Source organism: Oncorhynchus nerka, unplaced genomic scaffold, assembly GCF_034236695.1.
Source record: "Oncorhynchus nerka isolate Pitt River unplaced genomic scaffold, Oner_Uvic_2.0 unplaced_scaffold_898, whole genome shotgun sequence".
Lineage (NCBI taxonomy): Eukaryota > Metazoa > Chordata > Actinopteri > Salmoniformes > Salmonidae > Oncorhynchus > Oncorhynchus nerka.
The window spans coordinates 134,474-161,531 of record NW_027040397.1 but is presented as its reverse complement, the minus strand read 5'-3'; the positions used below and the strand labels follow the sequence as shown (position 1 = coordinate 161,531).

At 45.6% G+C, this 27,058-nt stretch overlaps 1 protein-coding gene across 1 annotated transcript in view; it reads left to right on the top strand.

Annotated features, from left to right (window-relative positions):
- LOC115122736 (RING finger protein 44-like) overlaps positions 1-24,276 on the top strand; it is a 49,347-nt gene extending 25,071 nt beyond the window's left edge. The window contains 7 exon segments of the mRNA XM_065016702.1: positions 455-625; positions 7,178-7,240; positions 7,242-7,282; positions 8,398-8,485; positions 9,504-9,625; positions 21,074-21,173; positions 22,902-24,276. Coding sequence (XP_064872774.1) covers positions 455-625; positions 7,178-7,240; positions 7,242-7,282; positions 8,398-8,485; positions 9,504-9,625; positions 21,074-21,173; positions 22,902-22,964 — 648 coding nt within the window. The 3' untranslated portion in view covers positions 22,965-24,276.
- The last annotated feature ends 2,782 nt before the right edge of the window (positions 24,277-27,058 follow it).

Below are 27,058 nucleotides of genomic sequence, written 5' to 3'. Positions count from 1 at the left end.
AGAGCCTTTCCGTTCACCTTCCCACTCCTGGGTCAGACTACACTCAATCATATGACCCACTGAAGAGATGAGTCTTCAGTAAAGACTTAAAGGTGGAGACCGAGTTTGCGTCTCTCACATGGGTAGGCAGACCGTTCCATAAAAATGGAGCTCTATAGGAGAAAGCCCTGCCTCCAGCTGTTTGCTTAGAAATTCTAGGGACAATTAGGAGGCCTGCGTCTTGTGACCGTAGCACACGTGTAGGTATGTACGGCAGGACCAAAACGGAAAGATGGGTAGGAGGAAGCCCATGTAATGCTTAGGATTATTTTAGAATGTATGAACCAAATACTTCTATTGCTTTCAGTGGTACTTTCTGAATGCACATTGATCCTCATGAATTAAAAAGGAATGAGTTAGAATGTATGAAACATGACTGTTTTAGTTCCCTCACACTCATTCCCTCTCCCCTCAGCCTCTCCATAGGGTAGAGAATGAAGTGGACCTCAGGGGGGACCAGCATCCATTAGGAACGTTCTCTTACCCTGCCTCGAGCCTCCACCACCCATCAGCGCTGCCTCCCTCTGTCCCCCTCCAGTACCTCCCTCAGGAGCCTCTGCACCAGGAGATGCCCTCCTTCTCAGTGGTAAGACTTTACCTCAACCTGCCCTCCTTCTCAGTGGTAAGACTTTACCTCCCTCAGGAGCCTCTGCACCAGGAGATGCCCTCCTTCTCAGTGGTAAGACTTTACCTCATATAGAGGAGTCTCTGCACCAGGAGATGCCCTCCTTCTCAGTGGTAAGACTTTACCTCCCTCAGGAGCCTCTGCACCAGGAGATGCCCTTCCCAGTGGTAAGACTTTACCTCCCTCAGGAGCCTCTGCACCAGGAGATGCCCTTCTCAGTGGTAAGACTTTACCTCATAGAGCTAGCTAGCTGAACCAGGAGATGCCCTCCTCAGTGGTAAGACTTTACCTCATATAGAGCTAGCTAGCTGAACCAGGAGATGCCCTCCTTCTCAGTGGTAAGACTTTACCTCCAACCTGCCCTTCCCAGTGGTAAGACTTTACCTCATATAGAGCTAGCTAGCTGAACCAGGAGATGCCCTCCCCAGTGGTAAGACTTTACCTCATATAGAGCTAGCTAGCTGAACCAGGAGATGCCCTCCTCCCCAGTGGTAAGACTTTACCTCATATAGAGCTAGCTAGCTGAACCAGGAGATTCCCTCCTCCCCAGTGGTAAGACTTCACCTCATATAGAGCTAGCTAGCTGAACCAGGAGATGCCCTCCTCAGTGGTAAGACTTTACCTCATATAGAGCTAGCTAGCTGAACCAGGAGATGCCCTCCTCCCCAGTGGTAAGACTTTACCTCATATAGAGCTAGCTAGCTGAACCAGGATCTGATTGAAACTCACCGGCAACTATCGCCATTTCTCATGTTATGTTCTATCAGAGTAAATAACTCGCGGACACTCGAGAAGCTTAACCAAGTTGACCTCTTCCCAAAGGGTTGTTACAGATGATTAATTATTATTATTAATTCAGAACAAAAACATGGCTTCCCCCTGTGGTGGTGTTCATACCCCACTTTGGGTCCTTATCGCTAAACATGACATCATTCTTGCTAAGCAGGGAACTGAGTGATACGAGCCTTTTACCAGTTTCTCCCCTTATCAGTAGTGTCACGTCAACTGTTTCCCCTGCACTTAGCACCTCCTTATGCACCTCCTTATGCACCTCCTTATGTAAACTAACTACTACTATACTTCTGAGTGTAACAATGTTCGAAGTTTAACCCTGAATCCAACACTCCTGTTACGGCTGGTATGTACTTCCAAATCAAATTTTACCTTTTATTTAACTAGGTAAGTCAGTTAAGAACAAATTATTATTTTCAATGACGGCCTAGGAACAGTGGGTTAACTGCCTTGTTTAGGGGTAGAACGACATATTTTTACCTTGTCAGCGAGGGCATTCGATCTTGCAACCTTCCGGTTACTAGTCCAACGCTCTAACCACTAGGCTACCCTGCCGCCCCAACTGAAAAAAAAATGCCTCTTCGTTCAGCACCTCCAATGTATTGTTCTGTTGTAGACTTCCGACCTGTGCATAGCAGTAAGGTTAGTGCTATCCGGGATCCTTGGGACGTGAGTGATTTATACTGAACAAAACATATAAAACACAACATGTAAAGTGTTGGTCCCATGTTTCATGAGCTGAAATCAAAGATCCTCAGAAATGTTCCATACGCACAAAAAAGCGTATCTCAAATTCTGTGCACAAATTTGTTTACATCCCCATTTTTGGTGAGCATTTCTCCAATGCCGAGATAATCCATCCACCTGACCAGATGTGGCATATCAAGAAGCTGATTAAAACAGCATGATCATTACACAGGTGCACCTTGTGCTGGGGACAATAAAAGGCCACTGTAAAATGTGCAGGGGAGTGGGTGCTCAGGGTTATTTGTGTCTAATAAAGCCATTTTGTGGGGAAAAACTCATTCTGTTTGGCTGGGCCTGGCTTCCCACTACATTGGAGTTGACAAACAGGCATTTTTTTCAGTTTCTTGGACTTTTTTGAAAGTACATACAGGTCGTGACTGCAGTTTAATTACGATAGTTGCTAATCGAAACTCCGTATTTGAGTTACGAATGTATTTTTACATTATTAAAGGGATATTTAGGGATTTTGGCAATGAGGCCTTTTATCTATGAGGCGACAGATATCCTCGTGGTTAGAGCGTTGGGACAGTAACCGAAAGGTTGTTAGATCGAATTCCCGAGCTGACAAAGAGCTGACGAGGTAAAAAAATATATATAAAAATAATGTTTAGCAGCACATCATTGCATCTGTGCTGTGGACATATTCACTCCTGCTCAGGTGTTTGTGTAGAGTAAAGGATTGGCCATATTTGGCTGGTAATACTCATAGAACCGACAAGGTGAAAATCTGTCGTTCTGCCCCCTGAACAAGGCAGGTAACCCACTGTTCTCCGGGAGGCCGTCATTGTAAATAAGAATTTGTTCTTAAACTGACTTGCCTAGTTAAATAAAGGTTAAATAAGACAAAAATAATAATAATATATATTTTTTAATTATTATATATTCTTTTATTTATTTTATTTATTATTATTTATTTAATATATATATATATATATATACTTCCCCAGAGTCAGATGAACTTGTGGATACCATTGTCATGTCTCTGTGTCCAGTATGAAGGAACTTAAAGGTAGATATTAGTGCTGAGCGATTAGTGACATTCTGTTTTTAGTCGGGGTTAACTTAAAGGTAGATATTAGTGCTGAGCGATTAACGACATTCTGTTTTTAGTCGGGGTTTATTAAACAACTAATTGACCCGAATTCCATTTGGTTCGTTTTTGTTTATGAGCCAAACACTCCGTTTCTCTAGAGAGAAATCAAGTCGAACTATGTGGGAAGCTAGGCTGAAAGGAGTTTTCATTAAACAAATATTCAACCTAAACGCAGAAATGTGATAATTAACTACAATGACCATAATCAGCAACTCGGAGACGGATCAGAGAGGAAGAGGCGAAGCAAGAGGTTTCACTCTCCCCAAAATCGATCCAAAAATAAGCCCGCCTATGGAACAACAACTCCCATTGTTAGGGCATAAGACATAAGCATCTTCTCATTGTGTTCAGATTTAGGACGGACACACTTTTACACAACTTTAGGTTCGATGCACACGGACCACATGAGAAAGGAATGTACTCAACACAATTGACGAAAAGGACAGACACAGTTCTTGAAAGTATACCTTATCTACTTTGAAGAACTAGTCAAAATGATTTTAGGTCAGACATTTGTGCAGCATACTTAGGCAGGCTAGCTGAATAGGATGAATTAAGGCAGTGCAGTATGGGGAGAACGTAAGGTTCCATGGTCAGTGCAGTATGGGGAGAACGTAAGGTTCCATGGTCAGTGCAGTATGGGGAGAACGTAAGGTTCCATGGTCAGTGCAGTATGGGGAGAACGTAAGGTTCCATGGTCAGTGCAGTATGGGGAGAACGTAAGGTTCCATGGTCAGTGCAGTATGGGAGAACGTGAAGGTTCCATGGTCAGTGCAGTATGGGGAGAACGTAAGGTTCCATGGTCAGTGCAGTATGGGGAGAACGTAAGGTTCCATGGTCAGTGAAGTATGGGGAGAACGTAAGGTTCCATGGTCAGTGCAGTATGGGGAGAACGTAAGGTTCCATGGTCAGTGCAGTATGGGGAGAACGTAAGGTTCCATGGTCAGTGCAGTATGGGGAGAACGTAAGGTTCCATGGTCTGGCTGACGGCTACTTGCCTGAGCAGAGATGAGATGTTGACTATTTTTTATTTTTTATTCCTTATAGTCATCAAATTAAAAATGGAAGTAATAAACACAACTTAAATATGTTTTTATTTCATAGTAATTTCCTATGTTTCTATTGGTGTCTACCCAATATGGACCTGACCGAGACGATGGAATATTTCCTATGTTTCTATTGGTGTCTACCCAATATGGACCTGACCGAGACGATGGAATATTTTCTATGTTTCTATTGGTGTCTACCCAATATGGACCTGACCGAGACGATGGAATATTTTCTATGTTTCTATTGGTGTCTACCCAATATGGACCTGACCGAGACGATGGAATATTTTCTATGTTTCTATTGGTGTCTACCCAATATGGACCTGACCGAGACGATGGAATATTTTCTATGTTTCTATTGGTGTCTACCCAATATGGACCTGACCGAGACGATGGAATATTTCCTATGTTTCTATTGGTGTCTACCCAATATGGACCTGACCGAGACGATGGAATATTTTCTATGTTTCTATTGGTGTCTACCCAATATGGACCTGACCGAGACGATGGAATATTTCCTATGTTTCTATTGGTGTCTACCCAATATGGACCTGACCGAGACGATGGAATATTTTCTATGTTTCTATTGGTGTCTACCCAATATGGACCTGACCGAGACGATGGAATATTTTCTATGTTTCTATTGGTGTCTACCCAATATGGACCTGACCGAGACGATGGAATATTTTCTATGTTTCTATTGGTGTCTACCCAATATGGACCTGACCGAGACGATGGAATATTTTCTATGTTTCTATTGGTGTCTACCCAATATGGACCTGACCGAGACGATGGAATATTTCCTATGTTTCTATTGGTGTCTACCCAATATGGACCTGACCGAGACGATGGAATATTTTCTATGTTTCTATTGGTGTCTACCCAATATGGACCTGACCGAGACGATGGAATATTTCCTATGTTTCTATTGGTGTCTACCCAATATGGACCTGACCGAGACGATGGAATATTTCCTATGTTTCTATTGGTTGTCTACCCAATATGGACCTGACCGAGACGATGGAATATTTCCTATGTTTCTATTGGTTGTCTACCCAATATGGACCTGACCGAGACGATGGAATATTTCCTATGTTTCTATTGGTTGTCTACCCAATATGGACCTGACCGAGACGATGGAATATTTCCTATGTTTTTGCAATTGAATGTTCACTATTTTTGGAATTTTCATTAAAAAGCTCAGTCGTTGTAATACCATTATTTAATATTTTTTTATTTTAATCTAAATCCAAAACCGAACCAACTTCAAAAAGCACTGATCACTTATCATCAGTAGATTTATACCCTTTATCTTTCATCAGCAAGAAATAATCGTTCAAATAAAGCAGTTTTGCCCAGATCCGTGTGCCTCCAGTCGAAGAACCTACTCTTCCTCACCAGTTAGCTTACACACAGGTGTTGGGAGCACGCTAGATGGCTAATTAGCACAGATGATGGGAGCATGCTAGATGGCTAATTAGCACAGGTGTTGGGAGCATGCTAGATGGCTAATTAGCACAGGTGTTGGGAGCATGCTAGATGGCTAATTAGCACAGGTGTTGGGAGCATGCTAGATGGCTAATTAGCACAGATGATGGGAGCACGCTAGATGGCTAATTAGCACAGATGATGGGAGCACGCTCGATGGCTAATTAGCACAGATGATGGGAGCACGCTCGATGGCTAATTAGCACAGGTGTTGGGAGCACGCTAGATGGTTAATTAGCACAGATGATGGGAGCACGCTCGATGGCTAATTAGCACAGATGATGGGAGCACGCTCGATGGCTAATTAGCACAGATGATGGGAGCACGCTCGATGGCTAATTAGCACAGGTGTTGGGAGCACGCTCGATGGCTAATTAGCACAGGTGTTGGGAGCACGCTCGATGGCAAATTAGCACAGTTGGCCGCCTCTTGTCTTCCGTAAACAAGCGCTGTAACCTGGTGATATGGCTGTGTGGGAACCCTAACCCTATAAAGTTGTGTAGTAATTTAACCTTTTAAAAAAAAAAAGAAGGTATTGTTATTTTTCACTGATATAAAAGATGCGTTCCTTTCTTTCCAAAACCGCATGCAATGTTTTTAACATTCAAAACTAGCGTAGTTAGCATCTATAAATGTGTTAACCCTTCACTGTGGTAAGACCTCATGTCTTCACCATTGCACAGTTAGCAAAACATTGAGCTATCTATCCCTAATTTATCCCAGTGGTAGGATTTAAGCTGGCTCGGCCTAACCTATCCCAGTGGTAGGATTTAAGATGGCTCGGCCTAACCTATCCCAGTGGTAGGATTTAAGATGGCTCAGCCTAACCTATCCCAGTGGTAGGATTTAAGATGGCTCAGCCTAACCTATCCCAGTGGTAGGATTTAAGATGGCTCAGCCTAACCTATCCCAGTGGTAGGATTTAAGCTAGCTCAGCCTAACCTATCCCAGTGGTAGGACTTAAGCTAGCTCAGCCTAACCGATCCCAGTGGTAGGACTTAAGCTAGCTCAGCCTAACCTATCCCAGTGGTAGGATTTAAGATGGCTCGGCCTAACCTATCCCAGTGGTAGGACTTAAGCTAGCTCAGCCTAACCGATCCCAGTGGTAGGATTTAAGATAGCTCAGCCTAACCGATCCCAGTGGTAGGACTTAAGCATCACTTCACACAGAAAGCATGGCATGGAGATAGCTAACCTTTCCCAGTGGTAAGGCTTCAGATTGTAGAGCTTAGCTAGAACTACAGAGCTTGCGAAACATACCTTTTTTTAAAAATAACCAGCCACTTCCATAGGATAGTTCACCACCACCATGTTAACAGCTACATGTCTCTGTCTCCTCTTCAGCCATACCCTCACATGCTGCCGCGACGTGTCAGTGGTCACAGGTACCGGTTACAGCAGCCCCTGCCCCCCACCGCCGCCACCACCCTACTTCCTGCCCTACTTCCTGTGAGTATGACATTTAATACAGAACTAAATGATACACGTACTTCAGTGCTTTTCATCCCAAAGTCATTCAGGACCTAGAATTGTACACCCATTTTTTTTTTTTAAGTGAGGTGCTAATGTAACCGCCTGCATCATACCACCCTGCATACCACCCTGCATACCACCCTGCATACCACTGCTGGTTTGCTTCTGAAGCTAAGCAGGGTTGGTCCTGGTCAGCAGCATACCACCCTGCATACCACTGCTGGTTTGCTTCTGAAGCTAAGCAGGGTTGGTCCTGGTCAGCAGCATACCACCCTGCATACCACTGCTGGTTTGCTTCTGAAGCTAAGCAGGGTCGGTCCTGGTCAGCAGCATACCACCCTGCATACCACTGCTGGTTTGCTTCTGAAGCTAAGCAGGGTTGGTCCTGGTCAGCAGCATACCACCCTGCATACCACTGCTGGTTTGCTTCTGAAGCTAAGCAGGGTCGGTCCTGGTCAGTCCCTGGATGGGAGACCAGATGCTGCTGGAAGTGGTGTTGGAGGGCCAGTAGGAGTAGGCACTCTTTCCTCTTGTCTAAAAGAATATCCCAATGCCCCAGTGTCATCACACTGCCCTGTGTAAGGTAGATATGTACATGAAGGCAGGGTAAAGTGACTAGGCCTCAGGATAGATAATAATAAGGTATATATAATATCCCAATGCCCCAGTGTCATCACACTGCCCTGTGTAGGGTGCCGTCTTTCGGATGGGACGTTAAACGGGTGTCCTGACTCTCTGAGGTCACTAAAGATCCCATGGCTCTTATCGTAAGAGTAGGGGTGTTTAACCCCGGTGTCCTGGCTAAATTCACAGTCTGGCCCTCGAACCATCATGGTCACCTAATAATCCCCAGTTTACAATTGGCTAATTCATCCCCCTCCTCTCCCCTGTAACTATTCCCCAGGTCATTGCTGCAAATGAGAATGTGTTCTCAGTCAACTTACCTGGTAAAATAACGGATAAATAAACTGAACATACACTCAGGAAGGATAAAAAGTGAATATTTATTGCCACCACCAACACATTGCCCCTTTTCCCCCCACTTTCTTATTTGATCTGGGTGATTATGTGACTGTTCGGTCTCTGTGCAGGTCGATGCTTCCTGTGCCTCCCACAGCAGTGGGACCAGCCATCAGTCTAGACCTGGATGTAGATGACGTGGAGATGGAGAACTATGAGGTGAGAGGACCAATCAATACACTTAGAAATGCACTGTGTGTTTCTTTCTGTGTGTGTGTGTGTGTCTGCACGTGTATTATATTTGGGGCCAGTTGTTTTGAATAATTTTTTTAAAATGTACTTTTTGTACCTCTATTTACAGAATTATCCACTAGGTTTTCTGCAGGTCGAAAATTCTAGGAAATTGTCTTTAGCTAGAACACGGTCCAATCACTTTCAGTTTGTGTGCAAGTGTTTTTTTTTTTGGGGGGGGGGGGGGTGTTGCCTATGCCAGGGGAGGTGTATCTCCTATGCCAGGGGAGGTGTATCTCCTATGCCAGGGGAGGTGTATCTCCTATGCCAGGGGAGGTGTATCTCCTATGCCAGGGGAGGTGTATCTCCTATGCCAGGGGAGGTGTATCTCCTATGCCAGGGGAGGTGTATCTCCTATGCCAGGGGAGGTGTATCTCCTATGCCAGGGGAGGTGTATCTCCTATGCCAGGGGAGGTGTATCTCCTATGCCAGGGGAGGTGTATCTCCTATGCCAGGGGAGGTGTATCTCCTATGCCAGGGGAGGTGTATCTCCTATGCCAGGGGAGGTGTATCTCCTATGCCAGGGGAGGTGTATCTCCTATGCCAGGGGAGGTGTATCTCCTATGCCAGGGGAGGTGTATCTCCTATGCCAGGGGAGGTGTATCTCCTATGCCAGGGGAGGTGTATCTCCTATGCCAGGGGAGGTGTATCTCCATGAATGTTAATGGAAAAAAGCCTATAATTTGGCAGGGAATGTTGATCCAGCTGATCCTCTCCAGCAGACTCGGAAGTTAAACATGGGTAAAATAGGGGGCAGTTTAGGTGGACCCCCCCCACCCCCCACCTAACACTCACAACCATTGATTGATTAGAGTCAATTAAATACCATTTCCTTGAATTTTCTACCTGCAGCAAACCTAGTGGATAATGCTGGATTTACCGGTCAATAAAAATGTAAATAAACCACAACAACTGGCTTTAAAAATATATCTCTCACACCCCTCAGGCATTACTGAACCTGGCTGAAAGGCTGGGAGAGGCTAAACCACGAGGAATCACCAAGGCAGACATCGAGCAGCTTCCATCCTACAGGTTCAACCTCGACAACCATCAATCTGAACAAACGCTGTGAGATATTCTGCTACGGCCTTTTCTTGTGTTGTACCACCCACCTGTCCATTTGACTGGCTGGCCAAGTAGGGCTGGGCGGTATACAGTATTTTACTATATACTGGTATTGATGCCTCAGACCGGGTTTTTAATTTAATTTCTGTAACGGTATTTCGATATTTGGTTTGTTTAAATGTGATACCCAACGCCGGCACGTGTAATGTCTGTTTTTACTCCGTTTGCTACTTGAGTCTTTCTCCCTCTCCTCCTGCTGCATGCAGTCTCTCACACCACGCCACGCCCCATCACACCAAGCCCCGCCCCCTCTCTCCTCACACCAAGCCCCGCCCCCTCACACCAAGCCCCGCCCCCTGTCACTCAAGGAGAGAGCAGTTGCTCAACCATGGAGTCAGGAACACTTTCTTGCCGTTCACTCTGCAGTCTGTATAGTCAGATGTTGGTGACAACTAGTGATGCACCGATATGACAGTTTTGGCCAATACCGATATCTGATATTTTCCTTGCCAACAAAAAACAATACCGATATTAAACATTTTAGTGGCCTTTGAAATAGTTAACACACACACACACATATGGGCGCAGCTGTCTAAGGCACTGCAAGAGTCGTCACTACAGTCCCTGGTTCGAATCCAGGCTGTATCACATCCGGCCATGATTGGGTGTCCCATAGGGCGGCGCACAATTGGCCCAGCATTACACACCACACTGACCAAAAAAGTTATTTTGTTGGTATTTACGTATGTCCCCATTACCAGTAAAACATCATCAAAACGTATTTCTTTCACGTACTTGCTGTGCTGTTTCGTTGTTCATTTGTTCAGTCGTTTCATTGTCGTTTCAACCAGGATTTCTATGGAACACAATTTTGGTCTTTGCTGTTCGGGTCTTTGCGTGTTGACCAATCAGGACCTGAATATGACTGCACGTCACATAATAATTTAACTCGTTCATACATTTTCTTTTACATAGTTATTACACATTGATTATACTACCACTCGTATTTCATGTCACAACGATTCATCGATACGTACGCTATGGTGCTGTGCGCTATGATGCTATGGTGCTGTGTGCTATGGTGCTGTGCGCTATGGTGCTGTGTGCTATGGTGCTGTGCGCTATGGTGCTGTGCCCTATGATGCTGTGCGCTATGATGCTGTGCCCTATGATGCTGTGCCTTATGGTGCTGTGCGCTATGGTGCTGTGCGCTATGGTGCTGTGCGCTATGGTGCTGTGCGCTATGATGCTGTGCGCTATGGTGCTGTGCGCTATGGTGCTGTGCGCTATGGTGCTGTGCGCTATGATGCTATGATGCTGTGCGCTATGGTGCTGTGCGCTATGGTGCTGTGCGCTATGGTGCTGTGCGCTATGGTGCTATGATGCTGTGTGCTATGATGCTGTGTGCTATGATAAAGTTGTCTCGCGCACCTTCAGTTCTGGTCATAAAAAAAAGATTGCTAGCTCATGGAGGCAAACAAAGTTCTTCCCCAAAAACATAGCAAAACGACAATTTGTTTCAGTAGCTATAGTTAGCGAGCTAACATCTAAAATAACCTTAATTTATAAGACAGTTCTTAGTTGATTAATGGTGGTCAGACCCATCTATGTGAAGCTAGCCACAAATAGTGTACTTTGAGGTTAGCCTTCAAAATAAAAGTATGGCATAATTTTACTATTTGTATTCATTTGCATCACTGTCAATGAAGGCAAGGCCAGATGAAGCTAGCTGGCTGCTTATAACGTTAGCTTTGGGCAACAGGGTGAAGTAGCTGGCTGCTTATAACGTTAGCTTTGAGCAACAGGGTAAAGTAGCTGGCTGCTTATAACGTTAGCTTTGGGCAACAGGGTTTAGTAGCTGGCGGCAACAGGGTTAAGTAGCTGGCTGCTTATAACGTTAGCTTTGGGCAACAGGGTAAAGTAGCTGGCTGCTTATAACGTTAGCTTTGGGCAACAGGGTAAAGTAGCTGGCTGCTTATAACGTTAGCTTTGGTCAACAGGGTAAAGTAGCTGGCTGCTTATAACGTTAGCTTTGGGCAACAGGGTAAAGTAGCTGGCTGCTTATAACGTTAGCTTTGGGCAACAGGGTAAAGTAGCTGGCTAGCTATTTTATTTTCATGACCTGAAGTTCAATTTCAATTTGAACAGGCGAACAAGTGTCAACCTAGCTAATACTTAAATCAAATTTTATTGATCACATACAAGGTTAGCGGATGTCAATGCGAGTGTAGTGAGATGCTTGTGCTTCTAGTTCCGACAGTACAGTAATATCTAACAAGTAATCTTACAAATTCAAACAGACTACCTTATACAAACAAATGTAAAAGGATGAATAAGAATATGTTCATATAAATATATGAATGAGCGATGGCCGAACGGCATAGGCAAGAGGCAGTGGGGAGAACAGTGGGGAGAACAAGTATTTGATACACTGCCGATTTTGCAGGTTTTCCTACTTACAAAGCATGTAGAGGTCTGTAATTTTTTTTTTATCATAGGTACACTTCAACTGTGAGAGACGGAATCTAAAACAAAAATCCAGAAAAATCACATTGTATGATTTTTAAGTAATAGAGTATTAGATTTTGTTGCATGACATAAGTATTTGATCACCTACCAACCAGTAAGAATTCCTGAATAGTTACACTATTTGTATTCGGTCATGTTTCCAGTCGCCTTGCCCTGATTTAAAAGTGATGGTTTGCCCTTTCAGTTTTGCGCGAATGTTGCCATCAATCCACAGTTTCTGGTTGGGGAAGGTTTTAATAGACACAGTGGGTACAACATCACCGATGCCCTTGCTAATAAACTGGGTATACATGGCTGTGACTATAATCGTAGATAGATAATGCGGTCGGCATTTGATTGTAAGGAATTCTAGATCTGGTGAACAAAGGGAGTTGAGTTCCTGTATGTTGTTGTGATTACACCATGAGATGTTAATCATAAGGCATACACTCCCGCCCTTCACCTTATCAGAGAGATGTTACATACATACATACACCCCCACCCTTCACCTTATCAGAGAGATGTTACATACACCCCCGCCCTTCACCTTATCAGAGAGATGATAAATACATACATACACCCCCACCCTTCACCTTATCAGAGAGATGTTACATACACCCACACCCTTCACCTTATCAGAGAGATGTTACATACACTCCCGCCATTCACCTTATCAGAGAGATGTTACATACACCCACACCCTTCACCTTATCAGAGAGATGTTACATACACTCCCGCCCTTCACCTTATCAGAGAGATGTTACATACACTCCCGCCCTTCACCTTATCAGAGAGATGTTACATACACCCCCGCCCTTCACCTTATCAGAGAGATGTTACATACACCCCCGCCCTTCACCTTATCAGAGAGATGTTACATACCCCCACCCTTCACCTTATCAGAGAGATGTTACATACACCCCCACCCTTCACCTTATCAGAGAGATGTTACATACACTCCCGCCCTTCACCTTATCAGAGAGATGTTACATACACCCCCGCCCTTCACCTTATCAGAGAGATGTTACATACACCCCCACCCTTCACCTTATCAGAGAGATGTTACATACACCCCCACCCTTCACCTTATCAGAGAGATGTTACATACACCCCCGCCCTTCACCTTATCAGAGAGATGTTACATACACCCCCACCCTTCACCTTATCAGAGAGATGTTACATACATACATACACCCCCGCCGGCATTTGATTGTAAGGAATTCTAGATCTGGTGAACAAAGGGAGTTGAGTTCCTGTATGTTGTTGTGATTACACCATGAGATGTTAATCATAAGGCATACACTCCCGCCCTTCACCTTATCAGAGAGATGTTACATACACCCCCGCCCTTCACCTTATCAGAGAGATGTTACATACATACATACACCCCCACCCTTCTTTTTACCGGAGGGATGTTTGTTTCTGTCAGCGCGATACGTGAAGAAACCGGGTGGCTGCACCGACTCTGACAACATATCCCGAGTGAGCCATGTTTCCGTGAAACAGAGAATGTTACAATCTCTGAAAGGCAACTCGTGCCCTATTCTCTGTTGTACACGTTGATCCAGAGCATCCCAAACATGCTCAACGGGTGACATATCTGGAGAGTGTGCAGGCCATGGAAGAACTGGGACATTTTCAGCTTCCAGGAATTGTGTACAGATCAATGCGACATGGGGCCTTGCATTATCATGCTGAAACATGAGTTGATGGCGGTGGAGAAATGGCACTAAAATAGGCCTCAGCATCTCGTCACGGTATCTCTGTGCATTCAAATTGCCATTGATAAAATGCAGTTGTGTTCGTTGTCCGTAGCTTATGCCTGTCCATACCATAACCCCACCACCACCACGGGGCACTCTGTTCACAACGTTGACATCAGCAAACTGCTCACCCACACGATGCCATGCACGCTGTCGGCCATCTGCCCAGGACAGTTGAAACCGGGATTCATCTGTGAGAACAGCACACTTCTCCAGCGTGCCAGTGGCCATCGAAGGTGAGCATTTGCCCACTGAAGTCTGTTATGATGCCGAACTGCAGTCAGGTCATGACCCTGGTGAAGACGACGAGCATGGAGATGAGCTTCCCTGATACAGTTTTTGCAGAAATTCTTCGGTTGTGGAAACCCACAATTTCATCAGCCGTCCAGGTGGCTGGTCTCAGACGATCCCGCAGGTGAAGAAGTTGGCATGGTTACACGTGGTCTGCGGTTGTGAGGCCGGTTGGACATACTGCCAAATTCTCTAAACGATGTTGGATGCGGCTTATGGTAGAGAAATGAACATTTATTGTTCCCAGCACAAGGTGCACCTGTGTAATGATCATGCTGTTTAAACGGCAGGGTAGCCTAGTGGTTAGAGCGTTGGACTAGTAACCGGAAGGTTGCAAGTTCAAACCCCCGAGCTGACAAGGTACAAATCTGTCGTTCTGCCCCTGAACAGGCAGTTAACCCACTGTTCCTAGGCCGTCATTGAAAATAAGAATTTGTTCTTAACTGACTTGCCTAGTTAAATAAAGGTAAAATAAAAAAATAAAAATACAGCTTATTGATATGCCATACCTGTCAGGTAGATGGATTATCTTGGCAAAGGAGAAATGCTCACTAAAATGGAAGGAAGCAAATGTAGGCACAAAATTTCAGAGAAATTAGCGTTTTGTGCGTGTGGAACATTTCTGGGATCTTTTATTTCAACTCAAGGAAACCTGGGACCAACCTGGGATGTTTTTCATGTTGTATTTTATTCAGTAGAGAGTCTGTAGGGACGACAAACAGTCAGCCTGCTGCACAGACTCAATGGACTCTTGATTTAAAAAGTTTAGTTAATTGTGTCAAACACTCCATGGTTAAAGTAGGAAAGAAAAGGGGGAAAAAAGTACATTTACCATCATAGACTACATGATCAAAAGTATACGGACGCTCGTTGAACATCTTTATTCCACAATCATTACTATGGAGTTAGTCTCCCCCTTTGCTGCTATAACAGCCTCCACTCTTCTGGGAAGGCTTTCCACTAGATGTTGGAACATTGCTGCTATAACAGCCTCCACTCTTCTGGGAAGGCTTTCCACTAGATGTTGGAACATTGCTGCTATAACAGCCTCCACTCTTCTGGGAAGGCTTTGCACTAGATGTTGGAACATTGCTGCTATAACAGCCTCCACTCTACTGGGAAGGCTTTCCACTAGATGTTGGAACATTGCTGCTATAACAGCCTCCACTCTTCTGGGAAGGCTTTCAGCTAGATGTTGGAACATTGCTGCTATAACAGCCTCCACTCTTCTGGGAAGGATTTCCACTAGATGTTGGAACATTGCTGCTATAACAGCCTCCACTCTTCTGGGAAAGCTTTCCACTAGACGATGGAATATTGCTGTGGGGACTTGCTTCCATTCAGCCATTAGTGAGGTCGGATCACAGTCGGCGTTCCAATTCATCCCAAAGGTGTTTGACGGGAATCTGTTCAGGCCAGTCAAGTTTTTCCACACCAATTTCGACAAACCATTTCTGTATGGATCTCGCTTTGTGCACGGGGACATACTGAAACAGGAAACTGTTGCCTCAAAGTTGGAAGCACAGAATCGTCTAGAATGTCACTGGAACATCGGGGTGTGAATCATGAAAAACAGCCCTAGACCAATAACTCCTCCACCAAACTTTACAGTTGGCACTATGGCAGGTTGGCAGGTAGCGTTCTCCTGGCAACCGCCAAACCCAGATTCGTCCGTCGGACTGCCAGATGGTGAAGCTCTGACAAAGCTCCAGTTCCTCTGTGGAGATGGAGTTGTCCTTCTGGAAATTTATCTCTGCAGCACTCCACTAATCAGGCCTTTATGGTAGAGTGGCCAGACGGAAGCCACTCCTCAGTAAAAGGCACATGACAGCCCACTTGGAGTTTTCCAAAAGGCACCTAAAGGACTCTCAGACCATGAGAAACACGATTCTCTGGTCTGATGACACCAAGATTGAACTCTTTGGCCTGAATGCCAAGAGTCATGTCTGGAGGAAACCTGGCAACATTTCTACAGTGAAGCATGGCGGTGGCAGCATCATGCTGTGGGGATGTTTTTCAGTGGCAGGGACTGGGAGACTAGTCAGGATCGAGGGAAAGATGAGCGGAGCAAAGTACAAAGAGATCCTTTATGAAAACCTGCTCCAGAGCACTCAGGACCTCAGCCAAGACAACGCAGGAGTGGCTTTGGGACAAGTCTCTGAATGTCCATGAGAGGCCCAGCCGGAGCCCGGACTTCAACCTGATAAAATGTCTCTGGAGAGACCTGAAAATAGCTGCGCAGCGACACTCCCCATCCAACCTGACAGGGCTTGAGAGGATCTGCAGAGAAGAATGGGACAAACTCTCCAAATACAGGTGTAAATTGTAATTATTTCGCCTCTATGGTCCATTTATTGCCTGACCTCCCTACTCTTCTACATTTGCACACACTGTACATAATGTTTCCATTGTTATTGACTATGTTTGTTTGTGTGTAACTCTGTTGTTTGTTGCACTGCTTTGCTTTATCTTGGCCAGGTTGTAAATGACAACTTGTTCTCAACTAGCATACCTGGTTAAATAACAGTGAAATAAAATAATTAATAAGAGGATCTACAGAGAAGAATGTGACAAACTCCCCAAATACAGGTGTGCCAAGCTTGTAGCGTCATACCCAAGAAGACTGGAGGCTGTTATTGCTAGGTGCTTCAACAAAGTACTGAGTAAAGGGTCTGAATACTTATGTAAATATGATATTTCGTTTTTATTTTTTTTATACAATTTGCTAAAATGTCTTAACCTGCTTTTGTTTTCTTTATGTTATTGTGTGTAAATTTGTATGGGGGGGGGCAATTTAATCCATTTTAGAATTAGAATTTCCATTTTAGAATTAGAATTTCCGTTTTGAATTAATGTAACAAAATATGGAAAAAGTCTTTGCCTGAATACTTCCTGAAGGCATATTGGACTGTACATATTCTCATCTATAGTATTATACCCAAGTTCGTTGTGGTTTGTGTTTTAGAAGAGTGCAAATGACGGATGTAGCTGCATTTCCATACAATTACTGAGGTGAATGATTCATCTCTGATCTATTGATTACAGTAGAACAAATGTTCAATTTCTGTCTGTAGTGACCACTTGGTAAATGTTGACGCTTGACCATTTTTTTAAGGTACTTATTTAGCAAAATACAAGTAATAAACGTCCCTTTTTTCAGGACCCTGTCTTTCAAAAATAATTCAACACTGTTTCCCATGCTTATTCAATGAACCACAAACAACTAATGAACATGCACCTGTGGAACGGTCGTTAAGACACTAACAGCTTACAGACGGTAGGCAATTAAGGTCACAGTTATGAAAACTTAGGACACTAAAGAGGTTTTTCTACTGACTCTGAAAAACACCAAAAGAAAGATGCCCAGGGTCCCTGCTCATCTGCGTGAACATGCCTTATGCATGCTGCAAGGAGGCATGAGGACTGCAGATGGGGCCAGGACAATAAATTGCAATATCTGTACTGTGAGAAGCCTAAGACAGCGTTACAGGACGGACAGCTGATCGTCCTGCCAGTGGCAGACCATGTGCAACAACACCTGCCCAGGATTGGTACATCTGAACATCACACCTGCGGGACAGGTACAGGATGGCAACAACAACTGCCTGTGTTACACCAGGAATGCACAATCCCTCCATCAGTGCTCAGACTCTCCGCAATAGGCTGGACTGAGGGCTTGTTGTAAGGCAGGTCTTCACCAGACATCACCTGCAACATTGTCGCCTATGGGCACAAACCCACGGTCGCTGGACCAGACAAGACTGGCAAAAAGTGGTCTTCACTGAAGAGTCACGGTTGTGTCTCACCAGGGTGATGTCGGATTCGCATTTACTGTCAAAAGAATGAGCGTTACACCGAGGCCTGTACTCTGGAGCGGGATCGATTTGGAGGTGGAGGGTTCGTCATGGTCTGGGGCGGTGTGTCACAGCATCATCGGACTGAGCTTGTTGTCATTACAGGGAAGACATCCTCCTCCCTAATGTGGTACCCTTCCTGCAGGCTCATCCTGACATGACCCTCCAGCATGACAATGACACCAGCCATACTGCTCGTTCCGTGCGTGATTTCCTGCAAGACAAGAATGTCAATGTTCTGCCATGGCCAGCGAAGAGCCCAGATCTCAATCTCATTGAGCACGTCTGGGACCTGTTGTATCGGAGGGTGAGAGCTAGGACCATTGCACCCAGAAATGTCAGGGGACTTGCAGGTGCCTTGGTGGAAGAGTGAGGTAACATCTCACAGCAAGAACTGGCAAATCTGGTGCAGTCCATGAGGAGGAGATGCACTGCAGTACTTAATGCAGCTGGTGGCCACACCAGATACTGACTGTTACTTTTGATGTTGACCCCCCCTTTGTTCAGGGACACATTATTCCATTTCTGTTAGTCACATGTCTGTGGAACTTGTTCAGTTTATGTCTCAGTTGTTGAATCTTGTTCTGTTCATACAAATATTTACACGTGTTAAGTTTGCTGAAAATAAATGCAGTTGACAGTGAGAGGACATTTATTTATTTTTGCTAAGTTTGTGTGTGTGTGTATAGGGACTCATTTATGTATTGGCCTTCAAAATATCGTGACTTATTTTAGCATGATTTATTGATTTTGATATTAGTGAAAATGAGTTTGTCCTGGCTAGTCAGAGCAAACGTAGCTAGCCAATACAGCCTGATACCAGTGAGTTTGTCCTGGCTAGTCAGAGCAAACGTAGCTAGCCAATACAGCCTGATACCAGTGAGTTTGTCCTGGCTAGTCAGCGCAAACGTAGCTAGCCAATACAGCCTGATACCAGTGAGTTTGTCCTGGCTAGTCAGCACAAACGTAGCTAGCCAGTACAGCATGATACCAGTGAGTTTGTCCTGGCTAGTCAGAGTAAACGTAGCTGGCCAGTACAGCCTGATACCAGTGAGTTTGTCCTGGCTAGTCAGTAAACGTAGCTGGCCAATACAGCCTGATACCAGTGAGTTTGTCCTGGCTAGTCAGAGGAAACGTAGTTAGCCAGTACAGCCTGATACCAGTGAGTTTGTCCTGGCTAGTCAGAGCAAACGTAGCTAGCCAGTACAGCCTGATACCAGTGAGTTTGTCCTGGCTAGTCAGAGCAAACGTAGCTAGCCAGTACAGCCTGATACCAGTGAGTTTGTCCTGGCTAGTCAGAGCAAACGTAGCTAGCCAGTACAGCCTGATACCAGTGAGTTTGTCCTGGCTAGTCAGAGCAAACGTAGCTAGCCAGTACAGCCTGATACCAGTGAGTTTGTCCTGGCTAGTCAGAGCAAACATAGCTGGCCAGTACAGCCTGCGTAGTGCTGGTGGTGTAGGCCTAGTTAAGCATGTTAGTGCAACGGTATCTTCTGAATCAGAGAGGAGTAGGTGAAGCATGAATGTTAGCTAGCTACATGAAGTAAGAAAACATGTCATGTAACATCTAATTTTGGGTCCCCTGGAAACACAGACCAACACTTTGGTTCCCACCCTGTTAATAATTCCTCTCTGGCTTAATCATTCATTGTCATGTCAAACAACAACAACGCATTCAAGATGCTGCCCACTATATTCCAACTATATAATTAGAATCAGCATATTTCCATGATTCCACCAGTTAACTAGGCCTAGAGGTTTTGCCATCATGCACAGTGTGAAAATGAAAATGATAAAAGTGCAGGAAATGCAGACATTTATGAAAATGCTCAAGTTGTATCGAACAGTATGAAACTATCAAATCCCATTTTTTTTATCACTATAATATATGTTGCCACGCTAGGGTCATGAAATACACAAAAACATAAAATATGACCGAAAATATTGCCCGGCCCTACCTTCCATCCATCCACCATTCCATCCACCCATCCACCATTCCATCCAATCCATCCAATCCATCCACCATTCCATCCAATCCATCCATCCATCCACCATTTCATCCACCCATCCACCATTCCATCCAATCCATCCACCATTCCATCCAATCCATCCACCATTCCATCCAATCCATCCACCATTCCATCCATCCCATCCAATCCATCCAATCCAATCCATCCACACATCCAATCCATCCACCCATCCAATCCATCCACACATCCAATCCATCCACCCATCCAATCCACCCATCCATCCAGCCACCCCATCCATCCAATCCATCCACACATCCCATCCATCCATCCACCCCATCCATCCATCCATCCACCCACCCCATCCATCCATCCACCCACCCCATCCATCCACCCCATCCATCCACCCACCCCATCCATCCATCCATCCATCCACCCACCCACCCCATCCATCCACCCACCCATCCATCCATCCATCCACCCACCCCATCCATCCATCCATCCATCCACCCCATCCATCCACCCATCCACCCCATCCATCCCATCCATCCACCCCATCCATCCATCCACCCGCCCCATCCATCCACCCACCCCATCCATCCACCCGCCCCATCCATCCATCCATCCACCCGCCCCATCCACCCGCCCCATCCATCCACCCACCCCATCCATCCACCCACCCCATCCATCCATCCATCCATCCACCCACCCCATCCATCCATCCATCCACCCCATCCATCCATCCATCCATCCATCCATCCACCCCATCCATCCACCCATCCACCCCATCCATCCATCCACCCGCCCCATCCATCCATCCATCCACCCGCCCCATCCATCCACCCGCCCCATCCATCCACCCGCCCCATCCATCCACCCGCCCCATCCATCCATCCATCCATCCACCCCATCCATCCACCCCATCCATCCATCCATCCACCCCATCCATCCATCCATCCATCCACCCACCCCATCCATCCACCCCATCCATCGTAACTGTCTTGTCCTTTTTAAACATGCAGTATTTCAGAACCTGATGATGCTCTGTGTGATAATTCTCTCTTCCAGGTGTGTGGTGTGCTTTAGTGACTTTGAGTGTCGGCAGCTGCTGAGGGTATTACCCTGCAACCACGAGTTCCACGCCAAGTGTGTTGACAAATGGTTAAAGGTAAGCCCATCCCATCGTTAACTCTACGGTCTCAAATGGCACCCTATTCCCTATATAGTACACTACGTTTGACCAGGGTGGCACCCTATTCCCTATATAGTACACTACGTTTGACCAGGGTGGCACCGTATTCCCTATATAGTACACTACGTTTGACCAGGGTGGCACCCTATTCCCTATATAGTACTCTACGGTCTCAAATGGCACCCTATTCCCTATATAGTGCACTACTTTTGACCAGGGTGGCACCCTATTCCCTATATAGTACACTACGTTTGACCAGGGTGGCACCCTATTCCCTATATAGTACACTACGTTTGACCAGGGTGGCACCCTATTCCCTATATAGTACACTACGTTTGACCAAGGTGGCACCCTATTCCCTATATAGTACACTACGTTTGACCAGGGTGGCACCCTATTCCCTATATAGTACATTACGTTTGACCAGGGTGGCACCCTATTCCCTATATAGTACACTACGTTTGACCAGGGTGGCACCCTATTCCCTATATAGTACACTACGTTTGACCAGGGTGGCACCCTATTCCCTATATAGTACACTACGTTTGACCAGGGTGGCACCCTATTCCCTATATAGTACACTACGTTTGACCAGGGTGGCACCCTATTCCCTATATGGTACACTACTGTTGACCAGGGTGGCACCCTATTCCCTATATAGTACACTACGTTTGACCAGGGTGGCACCCTATTCCCTATATGGTACACTACGTTTGACCAGGGTGGCACCCTATTCCCTATATAGTACACTACGTTTGACCAGGGTGGCACCCTATTCCCTATATAGTACACTACGTTTGACCAGGGTGGCACCCTATTCCCTATATAGTACACTACGTTTGACCAGGGTGGCACCCTATTCCCTATATAGTACTCTACGGTCTCAAATGGCACCCTATTCCCTATATAGTGCACTACTTTTGACCAGGGTGGCACCCTATTCCCTATATAGTACACTACGTTTGACCAGGGTGGCACCCTATTCCCTATATAGTACACTACGTTTGACCAGGGTGGCACCCTATTCCCTATATAGTACACTACGTTTGACCAGGGTGGCACCCTATTCCCTATATAGTACACTACGTTTGACCAGGGTGGCACCCTATTCCCTATATAGTACATTACGTTTGACCAGGGTGGCACCCTATTCCCTATATAGTACACTACTGTTGACCAGGGTGGCACCCTATTCCCTATATAGTACACTACGTTTGACCAGTGTGGCACCCTATTCCCTATATAGTACACTACGTTTGACCAGGGTGGCACCCTATTCCCTATATGGTACACTACTGTTGACCAGGGTGGCACCCTATTCCCTATATAGTACACTACGTTTGACCAGTGTGGCACCCTATTCCCTATATGGTACACTACTGTTGACCAGGGTGGCACCCTATTCCCTATATAGTACACTACGTTTGACCAAGGTGGCACCCTATTCCCTATATAGTACACTACGTTTGACCAGGGTGGCACCCTATTCCCTATATAGTACATTACGTTTGACCAGGGTGGCACCCTATTCCCTATATGGTACACTACTGTTGACCAGGGTGGCACCCTATTCCCTATATGGTACACTACGTTTGACCAGGGTGGCACCCTATTCCCTATATATAGTGTGTGTGTAGGGCATAGGGCTCCGGTCAAAAGCAGTGTACTAACACCTCCTTTTTGTTCCCTTTATCTTCCTTCCAGACTAATCGCACTTGTCCAATCTGCCGGGCGGACGCGTCAGAGGTGCACCGCGAGGTGGAGTGACTGATACCCAGGCTTTGAGATCTTTGATTGGAAAGCAGCACAAAACTAAACCCACCGGAGCCTGTCTGTCTTAGCGCCTGCCTCGGCCTAAACCTGCCCGGGGCCTTCTGCCACCTACCCTGCCTGCTTCCTCCTGCCACCTACCCTGCCTGCTTCCTGTGGCCTCCTGCCTGCTTCCTGCGGCCTCCTGCCACCTACCCTGCCTGCTTCCTGTGGCCTCCTGCCTGCGGCCTCCTGCCACCTACCCTGCCTGCTTCCTGTGGCCTCCTGCCTGCTTCCTGTGGTCTCCTGCCTGCTTCCTGCGGCCCCCACCACCACCTACCCTGCCTGCTTCCTGCGGCCCCCACCACTACCTACCCTGCCTGCTTCCTGCGGCCCCCACCACTACCTACCCTGCCTGCTTCCTGTGGCCTCCTGCCTGCTTCCTGCCTGCTTCCTGCGGCCTCCTGCCACAACCTAACCTAACCTGCGCCCCCCCCACAACCACTCCTGCCCCACTTCAACAACAATAAGCAATCTAAGATTGTATGTTTGGAGCTCCTTCCCCCCGGTCGTTCCTCTGCTGTGTGTCTGATGAAAAGCTCCTGCCTACCATAGCCTCATAGCCACAGAGTTGTCCAGTCAGTCTGCCTGCCTGGGACAGCCATTGATCCACCACCTCGATCTGCTCCTCTGCCTGGGACAGCCATTGATCCACCACCTCGATCTGCTCCTCTGCCTGGGACAGCCATTGATCCACCACCTCGATCTGCTCCTCTGCCTGGGACAGCCATTGATCCACCACCTCGATCTGCTCCTCTGCCTGGGATAGCCATTGATCCACCACCTCGATCTGCTCCTCTGCCTGCCCCAGTGTTGCAGATTCCAAAGATGCGACCTACCATATGTTGTTATCGTCGTAGGGTTTTTACGTTTACAAGGTTTTTCCTTTTTCGTTACCTTGTGGATTTTGGTTAGTTCTTTGTGACAGATGGGCGTTGGAGCTGCCTGCATGTGAGATGGTGATGACAAGAGGTGTGGGGTGAGGGCCTGGTGGAGCGGAGAGAGGAGCCACACATTGTTCGATCAGCAGACCAGTAATGGGAATGCCTCAACACGGTTAAACCTGTAGACCATGTAGACCATTCCACTGGCTGACTGACCGTCATAGTACTATAGGAGACTAGACCATTCCACTGGCTGACTGACCGTCATAGTACTGTAGGAGACTAGACCATTCCACTGGCTGACTGACCGTCATAGTACTGTAGGAGACTAGACCATTCCACTGGCTGACTGACCGTCATAGTACTGTAGGAGACTAGGCCATTCCACTGGCACTGGCTGACTGACCGTCATAGTACTGTAGGAGACTAGACCATTCCACTGGCTGACTGACCGTCATAGTACTGTAGGAGACTAGACCATTCCACTGGCTGACTGACCGTCATAGTACTGTAGGAGACTAGACCATTCCACTGGCTGACTGACCGTCATAGTACTGTAGGAGACTAGACCATTCCACTGGCTGACTGACCGTCATAGTACTGTAGGAGACTAGGCCATTCCACTGGCTTGGAGGAGAAGCCTGGCTGATTGACCGTCATAGATGCATGTTTGTGTAGGTGACTGATGGGTTAAAGTGACCTGTTAATAATATATGTTTTGCAATAATGTATTGATGATTTCAATAGTTTGTTCCCTTTTGTTTGTGTTCTTTTTCAATCTGCTAATGCTATTGTGAAAGTGTGACTTGCTGTGGTTAAAATTAGCCTCATCTGGCACTGAGAATGATGGTCTACCACTGACTCCTGACTTATTGGGGATATATCTGTTCCTTCACGCCCTGTTCCCCCCCCCCCACTGTGATACACAACTGACTGGACGGAGGGAGGAGGAGATTATGCTGTGGAGTTTCCCTTTTTGTTCTGGTGAAGGTCCTCAGATCGCCCCCCCCCCCCCAGAGAGAGGAGAGGAGGGGGACACTGCCTGTCTGTGAAGTCGTCTGTCCTTTCTGCAAATGACCCACATCCACCCTCCTCTCCGGGCCCTGTGCGAGTGGCCCGGCTGGATCTCAGGCAGCGCTGAGGGGGTTGCATAGACTGTTGATTCAGACTAAGCAATATATTAATCCAACGTCGCCATTTTAAAAGGAAAACAACAACAACAAGCAAACATAAACAAGGAATTCTGGCTCACCCGGGAGAGGGGGCTTCACTGCCCCCAGTATCACCCACGCTGACTGACTGCTGCTGGGGAGCTTGATGCATTAAACCGTATGAGTGATGGGTTTTAATGTGGACATTTTTTCCTTCCTGTTTTTGGAAGATCCAGGCATTTATTTGTTTGTGAGCCAAATATTCAATATAATATATATATAAATATATATACTCTTTCAAGATTTCAGATCTGCCTTCAATACCTTGACAAGCACAAACTCTATTTACTTATTAATCTTTAAAAACATTTTTTAAAAATCCCTTTGTCATTTCCACTTGTTTTTAAGAGTATAATTTTTAAATAGTATTATTTATTGTTTTTTTTTTTAGCTATCTTAGAGACAACGTGTGAAAGGACAAGGTCAGAGCACTAACGTGGAAGTGTGTGGTTAAATGGTATGTGTTCTAATCTAAAGGCAACTTAACTTGGGTCAGGTCTTGTTGTTAGGCCGTGCTAACTAAATGGTGTTGTAAAAGATTCATGTTTGTATGCTGCATAGCTTCAGTGTGAAAGCTTCTCGATAATCGTCTTGTTTTGAAGACAAAAGAATAACTCCCTGTTTGTAAAGCATCTCTAGTGACCTGACGAGACAGACGCTCTGGCTTTGTCCCGGCTGAGCTGACTGTACTTTCTACAGTGATGATCAGGACAGGAAGGGGTTGGAGACAAAGATGGAGAGAGGGAAGAGTAGTGTTTGGTAGAGTGATACACTGTTAAAAACATCCCAAATGGTACCCTAAGTAGTGCACTACTTTTGACCAGGGCCCATAGGGGCTAGTGCACTATATTGGGTCTCTGTTCTCATCTTTTGACTTCCAAAACAGAATGTTGTTGAGGTGTTAGTCTGGGTTGTCTTTTGTAAGTGTTGTGTGAGTAGGGGGACTCCTTTCTATTCCCAACTACCCCAATAAGCACTGCGAGGCGGATGTACCTTTTCGGATGGACATTTTGTTTTGTCTTGTGTAAAAGGACCTTGCCATGTTTTCTATAGCGAATGTGAGTCTCTTTGTGACGTGTGTTTACCCTACCACCTTTTTAAAGAAGAGGAAAAGCCATCTTGACGAGTTTAAAGTAAAAACCCACAGCTTTTGAGAGTTAATCTGTGTACATATCTGTCCACTAGCATATAAATGTTGTGAGTTTGAAAAAAAAAACAATCACTCAGGGCCTCTCAGTATATAAGAATAAGGGAAAACGGTCTGTTCTAATTTGACAGATGCCATGAAAAGGTTGGTGGTGGATATGAATTGTCTTGGTTGTTTTCCTCAGGCCTCGCATATTTTTAATGTAATCAATTAAGATAATAATAATGTTGTTTTTTTGCCAGGGTAGTGGATATTACATCATATAAATTACAAATTTAGTTTTGTGTTCTTGAACAACCACACGACGTACAGACATGCATATTTACATCGCGGTTGTGATCCCATTTTTATAACGTGCCATTGATGCACACTATTCTACCTAAAACTACAAAGGTGTTTGCATGATTTAAAAAATAATACTAAAAAATAAAAACCAATTGTGTATTTCCAGTGAAAGATATCTAGCCATGGTGGACGGTGGACTATTTAACGGTGCACAATAAGCATGCATGTCCTACCAAGTCCCAACTGGTTTTTAGCTAGCTCTAGTCGGCTTCGGGTTCGTTCTTCAGATGGCGTTCCGTCACTGCTCAGCTGATAACTGCCATGCGTTGTACTGCACACGTTTGTAACCCAACTGAATGACTACAAGATTTTATTGCGCTTTATAAAATACATAAAAAAAGTTGCCTGGACTTGGAACTGAGGGGGAAATCCAGGATTTTAAAAGTTATATGTATGTATTATAATATGTATGCTATGTTGTTATTGCCTCAGATAATAAAACATGTCTAGAACCTAGTTCACTGA